General features: G+C 41.2%; 1 protein-coding gene across 2 annotated transcripts in view; it reads right to left on the bottom strand.

The window, feature by feature from the left end:
- SRGAP1 (SLIT-ROBO Rho GTPase activating protein 1) overlaps window positions 1–20,124 on the bottom strand; it is a 147,447-nt gene that overhangs the window by 8,570 nt on the left and 118,753 nt on the right. For both annotated transcript variants that reach the window (XM_075704812.1, XM_075704822.1), the window contains exons 13-18: window positions 19,007–19,067; window positions 18,772–18,849; window positions 17,103–17,237; window positions 6,606–6,711; window positions 3,293–3,517; window positions 2,524–2,603 (exon numbers count right to left, since the gene is read on the bottom strand). In XM_075704812.1, coding sequence (XP_075560927.1) covers window positions 2,524–2,603; window positions 3,293–3,517; window positions 6,606–6,711; window positions 17,103–17,237; window positions 18,772–18,849; window positions 19,007–19,067 — 685 coding nt within the window. The remainder of the gene's footprint in view (window positions 1–2,523; window positions 2,604–3,292; window positions 3,518–6,605; window positions 6,712–17,102; window positions 17,238–18,771; window positions 18,850–19,006; window positions 19,068–20,124) is intronic.

The raw sequence follows: 20,124 nt of genomic DNA, 5'->3' as shown, positions 1-20,124 counted from the left end.
GTGATGCATCCAGCTTATAATCAATGAATCAATCACATTAAATCCCCAAAAGACTCCAGACTCTTTAGTGGAAACTTTTTTTTTTGTCCACCACAGGTCAATCAGTGACTCTCATGCAGTTCAATATGCAAACTGAAAAATTCTCACCTACTTTAATATTTGGTACCAAGAACATTTTATAAAAGGAATTGTCCAAAGGCCAAACACATGAATGTATGTGCAAAGGGATGGTGAATGCATTTAATTTAAAGCCTGTAACCTACATTAGAAAAATGTGCTATTATAACGGAAAGCCGTATCCATGGAAAAAAAACGGGTTAGAGCTTGCAGGCTGAGAACCGAAGGCCAACACAGTTTTGTACGTGAACCAGGCTTGCTAATCTTTACCTTTGCAGCAGTATTTACCGAGATTACAAATAATTTTGTGCTAACAACTATTTCACTGTAAACACAAATCTCTGCTTCCTTTTGGCACTGAATTAATTAAAAAGGTGCGATGGGACAACTAGAATTAAATTGCTGGCCAATCTGGTGAACAAAAAGCCATGTCTTGAGCAGTTAAATCTTTTAACAGAACTCTGTCCTGTTGACAGCTATTCTCTTCAGGGTTTGTCTCCACCAATGACACAGTCGTAACACAGGTAACACCACAACAGGAATGTAAAACTGTTAGTATAACACCACAGTGATGGGGTAGAGCCCATGATTAGCAAGGCACAGGTGATGCACTATGCCATGGTCCTGCTCCTCTGGACCCTGCTGATGTTTTAATCTTTCCTAGGCATGGTTTTGAAGTAAACGCTTCTGATTGTTGCTGAAAAGCTGCACTTTTTTTCCATGCCTGTTTGGGTCTTTATCTCTCAGTCTGGTCATGGGACCCCAAAGTTGGCCCCAATATATTGAACTGGTGTGTCACCTGCATTTCATTACTTCACTCGTGCTCTAAATGCGAGACAGACAGACTTCTTCAGCTTCCACTCTTGCTTCATACCTCCAATAAGGAGCTCTTATAAAGTATGGCTACACTGTCTTGGAAAAATGAAGTGCAATTATGAGTTTGTTCACACCATTTAGTGGAGCCGTGCGGTGGGTTTAGCTCTAGAGTTCATCAAGAGGAACCCACATACAGGCTGTCTTGTAAAACTGTCAGTATTCCCTACTGCGGGTGCAGGCATGGATATACACCCCATGCAGAAGATTAACATTGACTTCTGTCCTCAGTTTTTTCCTCCTTCTGTGATGCCTGCCCACCCAACTGTCCCTCCTCTCCAAACAGCTGCACTGATAGACTCTGTCTGCCCCTCCTCACTGCAGCAAAGGGGAAGAGACAGGCAATCTGTCACTGACAACTTGTCTACGTGACAAAGCAGATGGGTACAGCTAGAGTGGAACTATTATTTACATTGTTCTGTGTGCAATGGGACCAGTGTAGCCAGGTTTCCTATAGATACACCTTCCTGTTCCCCTTCCCTACGGCAATCGTCCCAGCTCCTAACCAGTATCCCTTGTGACGTCCTTTTTAAAAAAAAAAAAAAAATCCTTCTCTGCTGTAGCTCTTTTCCTTCCCTTTCCCCCTCTCTGTCTCTTCCTCTTCCTCCTTCCACATGTGCTCTGAGAGCGACAAGGGGCAGCTTTTGTTTCTGCTGGTGCTAAGTGCACGTGTGCTGGTTGCTCTGTCTGGGTTGCCGGCTGGCCAGATATGCAGTGAGCTCACACTGCAGCTCTTCTCTACGGGGACCGTTATTCTTAATCCTTCACCTCTAACTGGCTACTAATTGTCAGGAAAATGGTAGTTATTTAACAATTTTGACACCTCTTTCCATCTGTTACATTTGCTTGAAACTGGGCAGAAGTTATTGGGAGGGACATCTGAAGAATGGCCCAACTGAAATATGTCACAGTCAAATACACCTTTAGGAAACCTGTCTAAAAAGAATTGATATAATAGAGATGCATCAAATTTTTCATGGATATACCCAGAAATGTCAGAGTATATGTGATTAATATTTATAGCAAATGAGATTAATATTTATAGCAAATGACTATTGTTCAGAAGTTTCACTGCGGGGGGTACACACCTGTTTTTCAGTAGTTATAAATCCTTTAGACGGAACAACTTTTAAATTCATATCAAAATAGAGCCCACTGAATGACAAATATCCCTTAGCTGAAATATTTACAGACACACTTTTGATAAGTTTAGCTTTTGCAGACAAAAGATAGAGAGTTACTAAAAATGTAACTTTATATCAGAAAATAATATGTGCTGACTGAAATAGTTTCTTGCTCTTCCTGTGGACTGGACAAATCAGGAGAGAACAAGGAAACAGCTGGTCAAACACAGATGAATCAGAGTGAAAAAACACACAAACTGAGATTAAAGAATCCATCTTTGCTACAGACCACCAGGACTGAAATCCTCTTCTTTCAGATAAGACACAATTGGGAAAGGAAGAAGGTCTCCCGCGTGAAACACCTGCAAAACTTATTCCTATCAAAGGCACAGTAATGTAACAGACATACCGTCTTCACTGGTATGGGGCTCTGTACTAGCATCCTGGTCCACTTCCTCTAATGTACCATGTTCGCTGTATGGGCTGTCACTGAAGGGAAATACAAAGTTGAGCAGAGAGAGAAACGGCAGCATGAAAAGGATGCTTCAGTGGGTGTTAAACCCCAGTCCCTTTCTTCCCCAGTCCACTGGGGGTAATTGATGTCTTCCACACATATCAAAAATATGCCACCCCCATGAGATTATTTATTCTTATAATGTTAAAGTTATGTGCAACATAATTCTCATGACATGCTATGAATACACAATTACTGAAGAAGTCTACACACCTCTTCTTCAGAAAACATCTTCAGCTATTAAGAAGTTCCCAGAACCATTGAATCCTTTTATTTATGAAAAGGGCGTGTGTGTTGCTAAGAGAGGAAAGGAGCAGGGGGAAAGCATCCTAAGCTGAAATTTGTTAAGATGGTTCACGGTCAGAAAGCCAGTTCCTGGCTGTGTGCTCTGCATAGTACACCCAGAATTTTGGCTGCATCTGGCTGAGCACAAGCGTAGCTTCCTCCACAAAATGTTGTAAGGAATCCCATCGTAATTGCCTTTGCTTCATGTTTTTTACAGCCAACACTTTCCCGTGTGAACCTAAATGCTCTTCTCATTTATCTTCATATTTCTGTTGTGTGCAAAAGTCATTCTGTATCACAGCAGTTATCCAGACAACCAGTCTAATGAGGATGTTAATGAGATATGTTAAGGAGATAGAAGACAAATATTCTGACTTACCAGTAGTCATCTCCAGCCATGCATTTTTCATACACTGGGCCATCAAGTTCTTTAGCATCTGGAAAAATAGCCTCATGATGGATGATGATAGTTTTGATTATCTCATTCACGTGCGCCTGACAAGATACCTGGTCTTGTATGTCTGGAACAGGCATCAGGGTTGGCCCAAAACAAATAGCCAGGTTGTATGGATCCATCATGTTTTCATCACTGTACTGTGAAAGGCTGTTATAACAGAAAAATCAAGAAAAAATGACTTTTCCACTGTTACTAACCTTATTCTGAAAACTGGAGAAACTTCATTTTCCATCACAGCTTAGAGATTTCCTGTTCTCCTTGACACTTAATCCCACATAATGCAACAAAAAAAAAAAAGGGGATTTCTTCAATAGGTTACACGCATTATAAAGTGAATTTATAGCACATATATGTATGTAGATGTATGTGTTCCTACACTATTGTGTTTAGTGTACACTGACTTAATGGCCTAATGTAAAATTCATCAACTGCTGCTGCTTCTATCTCATCAGTGCTTATCCTTGGAGGCCCAAGTGGACTGGATCCAAAGTGGATCATGCTTATCATTTCCCATCAGACCCCGATGCATCTCTCCCATCAAGTGGCTATATAACTTAGGCAGACCGAATTGTTTTCTGGAGGTAGCTAAGTTCCCGGATCTTGCAAAGGCTCTTGTGACTTCTGGTTTCTGTTTTTACCATACAACCTAAAATCCTTGAGCACCTTGCCTTCTGTCCACGAACTCCCACAGGGGTTTCATTTTGGAAACAACCAAAGAAAAGTCTTTCATTGTTCTTACTAACCAACTTTCACACGGTCTCCTTTCCTCCAGAAAATTCAACATTACTATTTTTCAATTTTGATTTTGAATGAAATTTGCTCTTTACTCTCTTGTTTAAAAGCACTGGCATTTCTCGTGGAAATGCTGGCTTTTGAGTGGGTCTGTGCAGGGCCAGTCAAACAGAACCTGAAGCACAGGGACGCCCTTTACCTCAGTGTTGTTCTGCACTTTGAAGCAGCACATGAATTAGTACGTCTGGTTGTATTTAAATACAGTATCATATTCCCTTTACAAAGGGAATTTTATAGAGTGTACATGTACAAACAATCCAAACTGAAGAGGCAAACCTTCTAAATGACACCCTTCATAACTAGCTTGTAAAATTAATCATGCTCTCCTCCTTCTTATGCCCCTATTTGTTATCATATCCTGTGTGTTAATCAGAGACATCTTGTCTCTGGTTATATAAGGTGGTTCAGCCTTTATATGTGTGCAAGAATGTGTAAAAAAGATTATCACTGTGAAACATGTGAAGTTCTGCTGATGGCTGGTAACATGTGGTGCTCCTCAGGGCTCAATACTGGGGCTGATACTGTCCAATGACTTAATGAATGGCCTAGACAACAGGATGGCGTGCACACTCAGCCAACTTAAAGATGATGTCATACTGTGGGGGATAGCAGATATGGTAAAGGGCAGGGTTACCATTTAGAAGGACCTTGACAAGATGGCGGAATGCATGAACAGGGATTTCATCGAGTTCAATAAGGATGAATGCAAAGTCCTCCCATTGGGATGAAATAATCCCATGTATTATTACAGTCTGGAGCTGACTCTTAGATATCAGCTCCCAAGGAAAAGCACACTGGGAAAAGCACTTCTTGGACAAGAAGTTGGACGTGGTTGAGCACTGTGTTTTCCCACAATGAAGGCTAGTTACATATGTGTCTGTATTAGGAAGAGCAAAGCCAGCAGGTCAAGGGAATTGATTATTCCCTTCCACTTGGTGCTCGTGAAGTCAAGACAAAGCCTTGAGCAACTTGATCTAACTTTAGAAGCTTTGGGCAGGATGCTAGACCAGATAAGGTCAAGTCATGAGGTCTGATGATTTCATGTGGCCAAGCAGGCCTAACTGCATACGCAAAAAGCAGAACTGGATTTGCAGAAAGTTAAACTATGGGAATGTTTCCCTGTGGATGTACCAGGAGCAGTTTGGAGGCATATGAGATTTAGTCTGCTTTCTGAATTGCATTCCTGTAGAGAGCACAGATGTAGCTAACATGACCACATAACAAGTACAGCCTCGTATAACTCTGGCCAATCTGTACGTCTAAGTAGAGGAGAAGCTGTGGTATAAGCTTATGAGATATTTACACAGTGTCACTATAGAGGGATGAATTAATGTTTGCAATGAATGGTTATTTTCATAAAGCTTTAGATCTCTGCACCTCTTTTAAATATTGCTTGAAAGTGGTTCAGAAATTACTAGAAAAAAGGAAACTGGAACAGCTGTGAATACAGGCATGCACACATAACCTGGCTGCAAAGACCCTGTTTCTATAGGAACAGACAGGATGGATGAAATAGGGAAGGTCACAAAGACAGAATGAATCAGCAGAGGGCAAATTTAGGAAAAAAAAAAAGAGGAAAAAGGCAATATGAAAACAGATATAACAGGAAACAGACAATACGGAGGCAGAAAGAGAAAAGCTAGAATCAGGGCAACGTGCACAAGAAGCAAAATCTGCAGTGAAAATACTGGGGTCAGCAAAACCAAAGAGGGCTGTGAAGGACTGGAGGGAGAAACACAGTGCAATTGCCCAACCTGTCTTTTATTTTCTCTTTGAGAATGAAGAAGTTTTTCTGGGATAATGAAGACACAAACACCACTTTCCCTTTCTCACACAACCCTCCTTGCAGCAGCTGGCTGTGTTTTGCAATGTGAGAACCAAGCTACTTTATATCAAAGCATACACAGGGGATGTATGTTCTCTATACTGGTAGCCCTATTACCAGAAAATAGAAGCAGCAACACAAAGTCTCACCCTGGCAGCACATAGCATCACATAGGTAGCTTGTAGTGCCTGTGCTGCCTGAGTATACTGTTTATTCTTCCCATCAGGAGATTAAAATCAACTTGAGATAAGGAAAAAAAAATTTCTACTTTTAAATTACGTAAATTATTTTTAATGTAGTTACAGTTTGTATTTGTTATTTTTCTTATCGGCTTATTTTGTTACCAGCTTTAATGCTGTAGCCTGCGCTCCCCATATCAGACAACACTTTAATCTGTCTTATTACACCCTTGCTCAGTTTTGGACAAATGGAATTTTAATTTGAATGAAAATTGGTGTTTTCATTCTATTTTCATTGCCAATTAGAAGATCATCTTTTGTGTTAAATGGAGCTTAAATGTAAATTCTACAGAGAGTATGAGTAAACCCAAAGAACTCCAATACCAGCAGAGGAAGGCAGATAAAGATACAGTACCTTGGGGAATGATAAAGCACTTACTGGTTGAGGAAGGCGAAGAGGTATCTCATCACTATAAGGACCGACCTGGGCAAAGTAAGGAGGAGTTTGCGGATGTGAAGAGCCCTCTCATAGAGATTGTCTATTCCTGCAAACAGAAGAAAGTACTTTAAGTTGCCTTTCATACGATGGTCTAAAATAGCGTTCAGTCAGTTTACTCAATTTTCTTCAACTCTTTACCATCACATGTCCCTAGTCAATATGTTCTCATTTTGGTCTATTAGAAAAACAAGACGTACAAGTCCTTCTCCTTCTCATTAAAACCACACAGTTTAAAAGTAACATCTTGAAATATAAGAAGTCACAAATCTGCTTAAGTCAAACCCTGTGCCACTTGCTGAGCTAGACAGCTCACAAAACCACAATATCAATAAATAAATCCAAAGAACCAAGGAGACATGTTTGCCATCAGTTTCAAATACAGATTCATTCTCTTTATTTGAATGTTCGTATCAGACATAATATTCCAATCACCGAGCTTCTCTAATGAGTTTTCTTAATCCAATGTCCAGCTATAACTCTGTTAATGGCACAGTAGGGGAAAGGCTTTATGTTTTACAGTGTGTAAGCAACAAACACAAAGATCACATGTATTTTCCCAAATGATTTTATAGCAGTCCACCAAAATTCTTCTGAAGTGAGCAAAACACAGTCAGCTTAATAAAAGCATCAGTTCCTAATGTCTTATAACAAGGATGCATTATCTCCTATGTTGGTCAGAAAGATTATGTGGCTCCAAGTGGGGTAGTGATGGGATAAAAGGATAAATTGTTTTTCAAAATAAGTAATATCTCAATTTTTTACTCAATGTGTTTTCTGTGTAAATGACACTGTTAGAAACAACCTCAAGTTTCAGTAATGCTTTTTACATCAGCCAAGAAAGAATGCTGCAATTAACAACATCTAGGGGAAATCTTAGCAGACTACATGAGAAATACTGTCCAGTGGCACTGAAATGGATATTCAAAATTTTGGAAATGAGAAACAGGAGCCAATTCCAATAGCTGAAAAGCCATTTGTACCACAAAATGTGATATTTAACAGCACACACTTAAAATAATTACTTACACAAAAACATGCTAACTGTAAACAGAGCTCCTGGTGTTTATTTGTGCTCTTTGGTACAGCTATTTCTATCAATCAGCATTTATTTGTAGACGCAAAATGTGTGTTGACTTACGTTTCTTGGAAGAACACCTGGTATCTAGGAATTAGTATTTTGGTACCAAGGACTAAGCATAAGCAGAGCATGTTGGCAGTGAGACTTGTTTACCACACAAGTGCTGTACTTCATTAGAAAATGCCAGTGTAGTAAACTAAGGGGGGAAACCCTGTTCCCACACCTGCATTTACGGGAGATCCCACTGGCTCAGCACCACTAGTGTACTGGGGAATAGAAGATTTTGGGATGGGGTGAAGCTCGGCTCCTTGGGAGTTTCTGCAGAAGAACAGCCCACCACTGCTTGCATGATGGAAGCCCATTTGGATTGTGGTATTTACTGCGGGAGCAGCAAAGTGAAACTCCCGTGGGAGGTAAAATCCTATTCCCTAGCAGAGCGGCTGAAGGTTGGAACAGTGTCCCTGGTGAGATGGCACTGACTGCTGCAGAGCTGGTGGGGAAAAGGACTGCTGACAAGTTGTATAATTTATAACCTAATGAGTCACACCGAACCCAAACTCTTGCTGAAAATCAGTTCAAGCCATTACACTTTCTCTAGTGGAGTATGGGACTTGAAATTTATTTTTATGTTTCTGTTAAACCTGGACTGCCTGAGTCAAGAACAAGTATTTCTAGTTACTAGTTAAGAACTGGAGTCCATGGCAGGGACATGCTAAGCCTGGGAGCTGCTCGCACAGCGAGGATTTGCAGAGCAACCACAATTCTCCTCTCCTTTTCCAGTGCATACCACATCTTGGAGATGCCAATGCTACGTACTCTCACTTCTGCACTGTAGTGCCACGCTGCTGTTCTGCACAGCTCACAGACACCAGTTTTAGTGCAAGGCCTTTCTCCACCTACTAAACTTAAGCAACTCTCTAAAACTAAGTGGAAGGAGCCTGACTGTATCTTCAGTTCCCGATCTTCCAACAAAAGCAGCTGCTGTTACAGCTAGCGGCGCCTTGTGAGTCTCCAGCTCAGCCGACCCTCCCCCTGACAAGCCTGCCTCTGAGCCTCTGTACACAGAGTTGTAGCTCTGGGTGGTTTTGAGCCTGTGTGCATGTGCGCAGGTGGATTTTCTACGGAGTGGGGCTGAGGGAGGAAGGAAGGTCCAAAGGTGCTTTGGTTATGCCTTTCAACACTCCTGCCTCAGCAGCACTGCTGTGCGGTGCTGCGGCACAGCTCCCCTCCAGCCTTTCCAGCCTGTGCGCTGGATGTAGGAAGCTGGAGGGAAGGTGTGACGCAGCACCAGGACCTGCCTTCTGCATTAAAGCCTTTCCTGGCTAATGCCTTGTGCTGCAGACCTGCCTCTTCCAGCCAGTTCTGGAGACCGGCCCTGGACCAGGTTCAGTCATCGCTGAACTCCAGTCAGACCTGAGAAATGCTCTGGCTGGGCTCCCACGTGGGTCCAGCGGCTCCTTCCAGCAGTGTGCTGCCTTTCCGGATGCAATAGCTCTGTCTAAACTAGTGAGCTAAACCAGGATGGGGCACAGTCTTGAACACCGGCAGGCAGCTACCACACAGTAGTTATCACACTCTCCAATGTGCTTGTGGTCTGTGCCAACTACAGGGCTTCCAAGCAGTCCCTAGACATGGTTCACAGGATGCATGAGCCGGGAACTGGTCCCAGTAGGCAGCACGGACATGGCAGAGTAAGTACAGAGAGTTTGGCTGTACGGCCATGTGTTGAGCTATCCCAGCTGCCCTACTAGGAGCATGATCAGTACCAAGTACTAGCAGGTCACCTCTATACTGAAGCAGTTACAAGCTATACATGCTGGAATGAGGTGTGTGTATTTCCAGTACCTTCCTGGTAACAGAGTCCCAGTTTCCATAAAAGCCCCTTTATTGAAAATCCAAACTACTGCCAAGTGGTAAATTCATGTGCTTTCCACATTATTTCAAAAGGCTTGTTTTTCTTTCTCAGCACTGATTTGGTTTAAAGGAGGAAGGTAATAATGTTATGTATTTGCATGCTGGTTTTAAATGAGGAGCCAAATTTCATAGTTGCTTGTGTGTACGCAGTGCGTGAGTGTTTGGGTACGTAGGAAAGAAGGAATGAATACAGAGCGATCTTTCTGCATCCAGGCAGAAAGAATTTGCAGCTCTGCTGCTTCCCATGCAGAGGGAAGAGAAAGCATTGCTTTGCCTCCACTGGATTTGCTGAAGAGAGCCTCGGGGCAGAACGGCCATCCAGGCTACAAGCTGGTTGCTGCGAGAAACCACTGGCAATCCCAACAGTGCAGAAAGCTGGTTGTGTCTCCTCTCTCACAGCACTTCTGTTGGAGGCCCTCTTTTCATTACTCTGATTTTCAAGAACTGTAATTAGCCCTACCTCAGCAACGGGTGAGGTATTACCCATTTCTCAGCTAAGAAAACTGAAGTACTGATATTACATGACTTGTCCTAATGATGCAATTAGCTACCAAGCAGAAATAGAAATCAGGGGATTTGAAAACTGGTTCATTACTCTAATGATACGATGAGACTCACATTCCCAAACACAAGCAACAGGACAAGCCTCTGGCAAGGCCAAGCAGACTGAGAACTAATGAGTTTTTTCTCACTGTGGAGTGAGGGAGGGAAGGGAGATCTGTGTGAAGGACACATGAATATCAGCCACACATCAAGACTACCATCAGGTAAATATCACAAATAGAAATGGTTTATTTTCTAGTTCCTAGTTCTCAGAGCAGAGCAAAACTTTTGGAGCTCTGGTGTGACGTACCTGCCTTCCAGACCTGTCTCAGCCACGGGGGTCAAAGCCACAAGCAGGAGGGTTTCCTGCCAGCCAGATGAGGTGTTTGGTGTGGGAACACTGTGCTCCCGTCAAAGTGGAGCTACAGTGCAGCCCAGAGCACAGGAGACATTTGTGGGGTGAAACAAGAGAAGGGGAAGAGGCCGGTTTCTGGGGCTTCATGACTACAGCACTCTGTGGAAGAACCAGGCACCTGTGCCCAGAACTATTAATGTATTTTTATCAGACAATAATGGAGCAAAACACCCTAATAAGATAAGGAGCTTGGTTTGCTGTTTATCCATAAAATTATCTAGGCATTTCAGCATCTGAGATGTTTGGGATCTAAGGAGCCTCCACCAACTAGTACAAAAATGAAAAACGGAGAGCTTGCAGGACTCTTCAGAGATCATTTAAGTCTACAGTCTCACCCTTTGACTTCACCTTAATCACCTCTGAGAGACATCTGTCCAACCTGTTCATAAAATCCTCCAAAGAGGCAGATCACAACCTCCACAAGAAAATGTGTTGAGGTGCAATCTTCCATTGCTCTTGGAAAAGATTTATTTATTAATGTCCCATGGACTTCCTCTGCAAACACTCCTTGTCCTTGAACTGGATGAATGAATCCAGCTGAGACTAATGTCATTGCATAAATGAAAGAATTACTTATCAGCTAGCTGCCTCTTTGTCAGCTACGGGCTAAGGACCATTTCTCTAAATAGCATGAGATAGGCATAAATCCTAGCTACTCAAGCTTTAAAAGGTGTGATCTTCAGCCTCCAAGAACACTGGAACCTGTTCTGGAGAGGCGTTGTCACCTTTGCTTATGGCAGAGACACACAGAATCAATGAATGTCCACTTTTCTCTTCCATGAGAAATAACACATTTTAACCACCTGATGACTCACGATGAGGTTTTTGCAAAGGTAGACTCTAAAGTGAAACAGATCAAAAGTGAACAATCTGCCTCAGAAGACTAAAGGAAACCTGAGAGGGGAGAAAACACAATTACTAACACAAGCCCCCAAATAACAAATAAAACAAAACTAAATTATAAATGAAGACAGGGATACATTCATCCTAAATAACATTAAGAAAATGTAAATCGAAGTTTAATTAAGCAATAATCCTGAAGTAGTGGAGCATGTAAAAGGCAATAAATATTCAAATATATAAATGCAGCGCTTTGGTGATGGAGAACAAAAGACTTTTGCAAGAGAGCAATTGCTGGTGGTTCCAAAATATTTTGGGCCAACTGGAGAGCTACATGCCTTTATCACTCTGATTTAGTTAAAAATGCTACAAAAGCACTGTACTGTTCCTGGTCATGGTTCTATACATGGCTTCTCCTCCACTGCTGGTGAGACACGGTCATCCAACGAGGAGAAGATTCAGCCTGGGAGCAAGTCAGAGCTCAGAAACATGAGTTCTGGATTGTGTCTGTTCTACCACCCTCTGTTAACAGGCAGCCTCCATGGGCTAATCTCAGAAGTAACAGAAGAAAGGCAACGATTTTGCAAAGTGAAGATATTATTGATCAGAATGTGTGGAAGGAGAAACCTGGTGTCAGCAATGAATGGTGCTACACTAACAGCCAGCGCTGTGCAAGCTAAGCATGTTTCACAGGCGAGGGTAGCACAAAGGAGGAATAAGCAAGCAAACAATGGTAATGTAACCTATCTCTCTCCTTTAGGACCGCTGTTTTGAAGGATAAAATCCAATGTGGTATCTCTGTGTGGGGGTCACTCACTACCTCCACTTCGAGCGGCGCCTACTAGTAACAGAGTGAATGCCAAACGCGTATTTTACACACCCACCAAACTTTACATGGGACTGAGTTACACTTGCAGATGTAATTTTTATGGTCAATTTGCAGCTGACAAGTAAATTACATGAATGTGTAGTAGTGCTGAAGTTAACAATTTGTGCCTTTTCCCACTTTGGTAGATGGGTCCAATCCAACTCAAAGATACGTATATATTAACTCAGCAATGCCACTTACAGCTCTTTCAGATCTATTTAAGAACGCATTACTGGAGAACAAACACAACGGTCTCCACTGCCGCTTAGGGAAGGAAACATCATTCTCTTGAAACTTTTTCAGGAGGAGTTGACAATTCAGAATATAGTTTTTTACATTTTAGGTAATGGGCAATAGTCTGGAAAAGCAATAAAATAATTTCCTTCCATAACATTTATGCCCTTAGATAAATGGACACTGCTGGCAGCAAGGGATTGAAATGATGAAAATCAGAAGGAAAAAAGATGTGAGTTTGCACCCATCCTGGCACCTTAGTATATCAAATTTAAGGTGACAGAGATGGAACCAAGAAGAATTATAATGACCTGAGCAGAAGCTAAGCTGTCTGGGTAGCTGAGATGCGTCTGCTGCTGTGTTGCACAGCTATGTATGTAGAAGTGATTCGCATGTATAAGAACTCACACCAGGAGAGGAGCTGCAGTTCCCCAGCAGTGAAGGTGAATTATGGCCAGCCCTCAGCACAGCTTCAGTACCCTCTGCCTTCAAGTAACTCCTGTTACAAATATTTCACTTGTGTCTGGCCCAACTTGTTTCTACAAAGGGGCAGAAAAGAAGTACAGTGCAACTCTCCTCCCTTCCCACCCACCTTATTTTAGCCTCTGGATTGCCAAGCGCTGCTAGGGCCAGTAGTAGCCACTCCTTTTGCTGAGAACGCAGAATTATGGCCCATAATCAGATGTATTCTTTGCGTTCTGTCCTACCTTTTATGCTTGCTCTGGAGAAGTCATAATTTGGCCCAAATTTTATCTACACCAGTTCATAAGCCCAAACAGAGTAACATTGTTCTCATGATTCTAATTAATACAAATTGCCCTAAAAGTCACAGTCATTTTGCACTGTTCCACTGTATTTGCAAAAGGGAAAGCATTAAATCACAATGCTCTATTTCATTTGGAAATATATGCATAAATGCAAAGGAATTCCTCAGTGGCTGTACTGAGGAAAGGTTCATTTTGCAGCTGTAGCCTCAATTATGCTTGACATCCATAACTAAGTACTTCGGTTTCAAGGGGTTTTTCACTGGCAACATTACATTTCCATATAAAATGTGTGACATTCTGCCCTTCTACAGTTTTATGTGAACATTAACTTTATGAATTTGCTTTCTCCCTCCACCCTTTTGTAACAATTTCAGCCAACGATTAAAAAAACCACACTGACATTTATCTTGAAAAAACAATTTGAAAACAACTTAACGCTTATTTCTTTCCTCACTGTTATCAGGTAGTGAATGCAATATGAATTAAGAGTATTTAAACCCTCTTAATTAAAAATGTGAAAGCTTTCTGGACTTTACCTATCAATGGTGATCTAAAGAAGTTACAGTAATGTGTGTTCTCACAGAGGAAAGGGAGTCTGGCCCTGCTCCCATTAACATGAAGACCAACACAATATGTGAGGCCACATGAGCACAGAAAAAGAAACTAATGCAACTATGCCAGGTTCAAAGTCTGAAGTGGGAGAAAAATCTTGCCTAGAGTATCTTCCTTTTTGCAAGATATACAAAGTGTTAGGGTTAAAAAGTAGCAAGGGAAAGGGTCTTTAAGACAAACAGGTTTTGATTGTACCACATAGGTGCTATTTAAACTAAAACGTGACAGGTAGTACATTCTGAAATGCTTGTTGTTTTTTAAAAAAAACCCAACATCTTACTCCCTGGAAGTAGTGGGCCACTTAATGAAGCGCATAGACTAGGTGCACAGCTGTAAAAACACTCCACCTCAGGCTTCTCAGATAATCAGAAGATGCAGACACACTGTTCCCAGCATGCGGTTCCGGGGCTGGCTGTGGGTCCAAGGCACAAGAAAGTTTCTTTCTCTGCTCACACCACATTCAAAACCCCCACTGCAACAACACAAACTAAACCCACCCCAATGAGCTCAAAGAGAAAAGCCCTTTTGTCCTGCCACGTTCCAAACTTACCTCTCCTCCCTCTGCTGAAGGAAGGCATTGACATGCCATTTCAGAGTGCCCCGAAAAATAACCTTGTGGAAACCAAACCAAACAACAAAATCAATCCGCCCCAGCTTCCTCCAAAACCTGCCAGAAACAGATCTGGGACTCTTACAACACATTATCAGGAAGAAAATCCTCTGCTTTCTTCTGTAACAGCAATAGCAGAAGTCAAGCCTAGCAGAACTACTCAGTCATTACACCTCGTTTTGACAAGCTGTTGTAGAGATGATAATCCAGACTTACAACAGCCTCAGAGAAAAGCCAGTCTAAACCAGGATCAGATGGCAACACATCTTTCCCAATAACTGTCCCATTTAAAAATGTGGCTCGGAAAAGCACTGACTTTGTTCCAGGCTATTGGTTGTTACTGATTTCAGCTCTTCTGGACAATACTATTATTTAATGTAAAATGTCAGCTCTTTTGCAAGAAAATAATCTGCTGCCTACCTTGAACATGCAATAGTTGGACATCCTCTAAGGAAACCAAGGCCTAACGCTAGGGATCTAGTATTCATTGCCATTTTTCTTGAAGTTCTTAACAACAAAAGACCATTTTGGGATAACTGAACTGGATCCCTCTCACATAGCAATGCTCTGAGATGTTGCTGAATCTCTCCCACCTGTGCAGATGCCACGTACACATACTCAGTCCACTGAACTTCTACCCCTCTTTCCAAATACCCCATCCTGTCTTCAAAAGCTTCAATGGTGAATGGAAACTCTTTGAAATCATCCAGGTTCCTCTTCTTGGAACACATTTAAAAGGTTGTTTTGGGCAAATATTTTTGCATTTCATAAGCACTCACTTGTATAATCTCTGTAAGCCAAATACTCACTCTTGGTATTTTACAACTCTATTTAAAGCTCTTCAACACAGCAGTGTGCAACACCATCTCCACATAGAAAACTCACCATTTCTATTTTTCTTAATGCTTAGTCAAAATAATAAAGTCATAAAGAGATCCAATGGGCAGAATCTGACAGCAGAAATTTTGAAAAGGAAATCTGGTACAAATGTTTAACGATGAAAATGATTAATCATTTGAACAGCTTATCCAAGAATGTGGTAGGTTTTCTGTCAACTGAATCCATTAAATCAATAATTTTTTCCAGCAGACATGCTTTAATTCATCCAGAAGTTATGGAAATCAGTGCAGGATTATTAGGTAAAGTTCCATCATCCTTGTCACACAGAAAATCACTCAGTCAAAACAATCCCTTTTCAGATTTCAATTTCTATGAGTCGCAGACATTTTCTGGGCTGTGGCACTGCAGTTAGCTAAAGCTGAACTCAGGCAGAACCAAAAAAGTGCTTCCTAAAGAGACAATGTCCCCCTCAGCATCAAGGATCAGACTGTTAAACAGTAGTTTTGAGGTCCTTCAGGACTCCTCAGTACCACCGAGTCTGTAAATAACAACAGCTGCAGAAAACCCCACAAAAAAACCCCAAACCACAAAATATTGCACATAGACCTGGTCACAGCTATCCATGTATTTGTAACCTCCAGGCTGAATTACTGCAATCCTCCTTATGTGGGAAGGAAACCACACACGTTGGGTTCCCCCAGCAGGCAGCAGAAAAGCCCATCTGATGGCCAGCCCAGGACACTGTGCACACATCGATCTGCGGTCCTGCCTGCTGGGCTGAGACCCCTTTGCCAAAACAACACAGTTTGCAGAGAGCCTGCCCTAATTATTATCCCAAAGGACTGGCCCTCGTTACCTGTGAAACTGCCTCTTTCTCCATTCGGCTGAAGCAGGCAAGTTATAAAGGAAAGGTTGAAAGGAGGAAATTCTTCCACAAAGCCAGCACGTCTGACCACTTCTAATGGACCCACAGAGAACAGTAAGCCTACTGATGGTTGGCTTGGCCTCACCCCTCCTCAACATCTGCAGGGATCTGTGAACTGGAAGATGTTTTGTGCATGCCAGAGCAATTCACTCATCCACTGAGAACTTCCTAAATTACTACAACCTCTCTGTGTCTGGCTACGAACACCAGCAGTGCACAGACTCATGCAATGCTGCTCCAAGGCATCCCATTACAACTTGTGTGTTGGAAGGCAGACCGGGCTCTTCTGCAGACAACACTCAGCTGCTCCCCTCTGTTCCTGCACTGAAGGGTTTTCCTGCTGGTTGGATCGGGGGTTTTAAGCTGAGCACAACAAAAGTCCAGAACCACATGATGTCGAGCAGTTAGTTATTCACCAGTGCTGACTCCAAGCTGCGGGGCATGAAAACCTTTGTGGAAAGTAACCTACTCTGTTTGCACAGTCATGACTTCATCCCCCTCTGTCTGCCCCGGTGCACAGAGGAAAATAATAATGCATTTAAATTTAACTATCTCTTGTATACCAGAAGATATTCTTCCTGCCCTATTAAACAAAGAATTGTACTGTACATTAATCCCACTGGAAAAGGGAACAACCACAGCTGCAAGTATGACTAACAACTGACCCAGACTGTTACAGATGGCAAACAAATTGTCTCAGAAAAATCTGTGAAGTTAGCTCTTTTTTCAGGCCGCTACTGTATATACAAAAGTAAAATTCTATTGAGAAAGAAACAGAGATTTCTACTTACTGATACAAGAAATAAGATCATTAAATCTTTCCTTAGGAAAGACAGGATTTTCCAGCCCTCGGAAATAGAGCTTCAGTACTCCAGCAACTGAGTTAATGTCATGGTTACTTTGGTCATCTGCCAAAGGATTTTCACCTAAAAAGTAAATAAATTGAATGAAACACACACGCAGGAGCATTCTTGCATGCAACATTTTTATAAGAGAGTGACATTTTTGGGGTTTTTTGTTTTTAGCGAGTGGGAGGTGGCAATGCAAGCATTCAAGTAAGATAATAAACACTGATTTAGAAATCCCAGGCTATGATTAAACTAAAACTGGCAGCCTAAATAAAGCTGCCTTTAAACTACATAACCTAGTGATCTCTTAGGTCCTGAATTTCCAACTAGGTATTTATGGACATGTTGTGATTTACAGTTAGTAAAATAAAAAAGCCAAACGTTCTTAATTGAATAGGGTTTCTCAGACTATTCTTTGGGAGCTTATATAAAGCAAATTGAGTTAGATAACTCTTTGAATAGAAAATCTGTCTTCATTCTGAAAAATTAAAACATTCAGAAATATGTGCAACCATTTTGTGAAAACTGTATAGGAACTGAAACCCTAATTGAAACCTCAGCCATGACTGAACTACGTGTAATTTTAAAGACTTAATCTTTATTTTGAAACACTTTAAAATGTATGTATCTTCCAGAATAATACTACCTAGGAGAAGCAGTTAACAATAAGGCAGATTTAAAAGCTGGAGAATAGGAGAATGTGAGGAGCATGTAAAAACAGCTGCTTCACGTATCTTGTCAAAGATGAGATCAAGTTTAACAAGATATACAACTAATCCTGGGGAGAAAAATACTGTGCATTTTTTTTTTCATGCTTTTAGTAACAAGACTTATTGCTCCAAGGGTTTTCTCATTAGGAGATGATCTGAAAAGGTTTTTCTAGAAATTAAAAAAACAGCTTCTAAGACCCAAGAAAAGAGAACGTAAGATTTAAAAAAAATTGTAACTAGTATTGTTTTAACACAAGCAGGGGATTTCTGGATCCTGGCTCCCCTAGCAGAGCAATCCTAGGCTGAGTGTTGCAAGCCACTCATGTTTAAAAAGCTGTTTTCCCTTCCTGGTATCTTTCCCATAATTCCTCCTCTGGGGCTGAAGTTTCCTTCAGGAATGAAAACAGTGGTTGAAAATGGAACGACCCTTTCACAGCCCATATTCTCATTGATCAGGATGCCACTTTGGCAGAGGGACCAGAAAGTTGAGCACTCAGATTCCAGAAGATCAAGTAACAGGGTTCTCAAATTTCATTAAGTAGTCTCTTGAATCTCATTAAAACCCATAATCTTTCCTTTCTGAGGATCTTTAAAATAAAATATAGAAAAACTATTATTTGCAGTTTATCCTTAACAAAAGACTAAAGTTTACAGTTGATTCAAGAGTCATATGCCTTGTCTAAGTAAAATGAAAACCAAATTCAAGCCCCTAGGACATAACAAGGGAAAAACATGTACATGTCATCATTACACTTCATCTTCAAGCATATGACGGTGCAAAGTTTTAGATGCAGTACACAAAGTGCATACAAACTGCTTAAACAGCCAAGAAAGTAATTAGAATTTAAAAGATTTCTAAGTGTCAGATATTAAGGTGCTTGAATAAATGAAAATGCAATTACCTCTCTCAAATGAATTTTTAATATCATTGACTTCCACCTGGGAACCAGACACTCTAAAAATTCCCTGATGCTGAAGACCTGCAGCAAAGATGGGAGACAGTGGTGAGAAATCCAGTTCTAAAACATTTTTCATCTCTATTTTAAAAACAAAGCTGTGGTCGTAAATGCATTATGCAAAAGATACACAAAAAAGTCAGGGCAATAATGAAATGACATAGTATGTTTCAGAGCTTACCATATAAATTGATAAATCTGATACAGCTTTCCACGATGAGAGGAATGACTTGTCCTGAATCCTGGAAAAACAAGAGCAGAAAGAGTGAACTGCAGACCAGAAAGAGGAAACCTCCCTACTCTGGACTGAATGTGAAAATGCATTTTCTTGGTCAATCCAGATGGACATACAGTGCTGGCAAAAAACCACACCAAAACCCATATAATTTCTAACAGAGTTCTCTTCCAATTTAGGGAGGGAGGGAAAGGAACAGGTGAAGATAAGAGATTATGGTTCTTCATTAAAATCACTGAATTGGGAAATTCAGAGACTTAATTCTCTGCCTCTGCTACTGTATCTGGCTAACACTGTATGTGACATCTAAGCTCATGCATGTGTTTTAGATTTTTGAAGCAAAATGAGTTAAAGCAGTGAATTTGCCTTTTAAAAAGTTTATTATTAAGAATAATAATTCATGATGAAGATGATCTCCCTGCATCCATTTAACTTACCGTTCTTTTCCTGGTAGAGAAAAGCCTACATGGACCTAATTACACAGGATCTAATTCCTCGAGGTGCTTGCTTTTCTTTTTTTTTTTTTTGTAAAAAATGTTGATCACAATCAGTTTCAAGGCCTTTTCTGGACCTGATGGACTATCAGAATTTTCTTGGAGAAGAGCCACCAAATGACATTGCATGGGGTAGCAGGTGTCTCCCTCCTGACCTGAGAGCACTCCTACATGCTGCTCTAACTAGTTGGTAAAACACCGAGCAGTGAACTGCAGCCACTTTGAGCTGAGCATGTGGTTCAGCTGCCTTTTCTGTAGGCACAAAGGTATTGGGAAAGCGAGGTCATAGCCAACACCTCCCCATGTGCAAATGGCAGAGCTCAGGAATCAAAGCTCCTGGTCTCAGCCATCATACAGCAGCAGGTCTACGGCTACATCTTCTGTTAAGTAAAGGTGTTTTAATAAAGGAGAAAAAATACTTGTGATGGTCGGGGGAGAAGATGACTATACACTAATTTTCAGCGAGTTATTTGTCTTTTTCTTTTAAACTGCTGATTTTCCAAAAGAAGCATCATAATCCTTCATCTGTGTGTTTTGGCACTTCAAAAAATGGATGTTTTACCCCAAGCA

Source organism: Pelecanus crispus, chromosome 1, assembly GCF_030463565.1.
Source record: "Pelecanus crispus isolate bPelCri1 chromosome 1, bPelCri1.pri, whole genome shotgun sequence".
Lineage (NCBI taxonomy): Eukaryota > Metazoa > Chordata > Aves > Pelecaniformes > Pelecanidae > Pelecanus > Pelecanus crispus.
The sequence above is the reverse complement of the archived record's forward strand: the minus strand, read 5'-3'. Positions and strand labels throughout refer to the sequence as shown.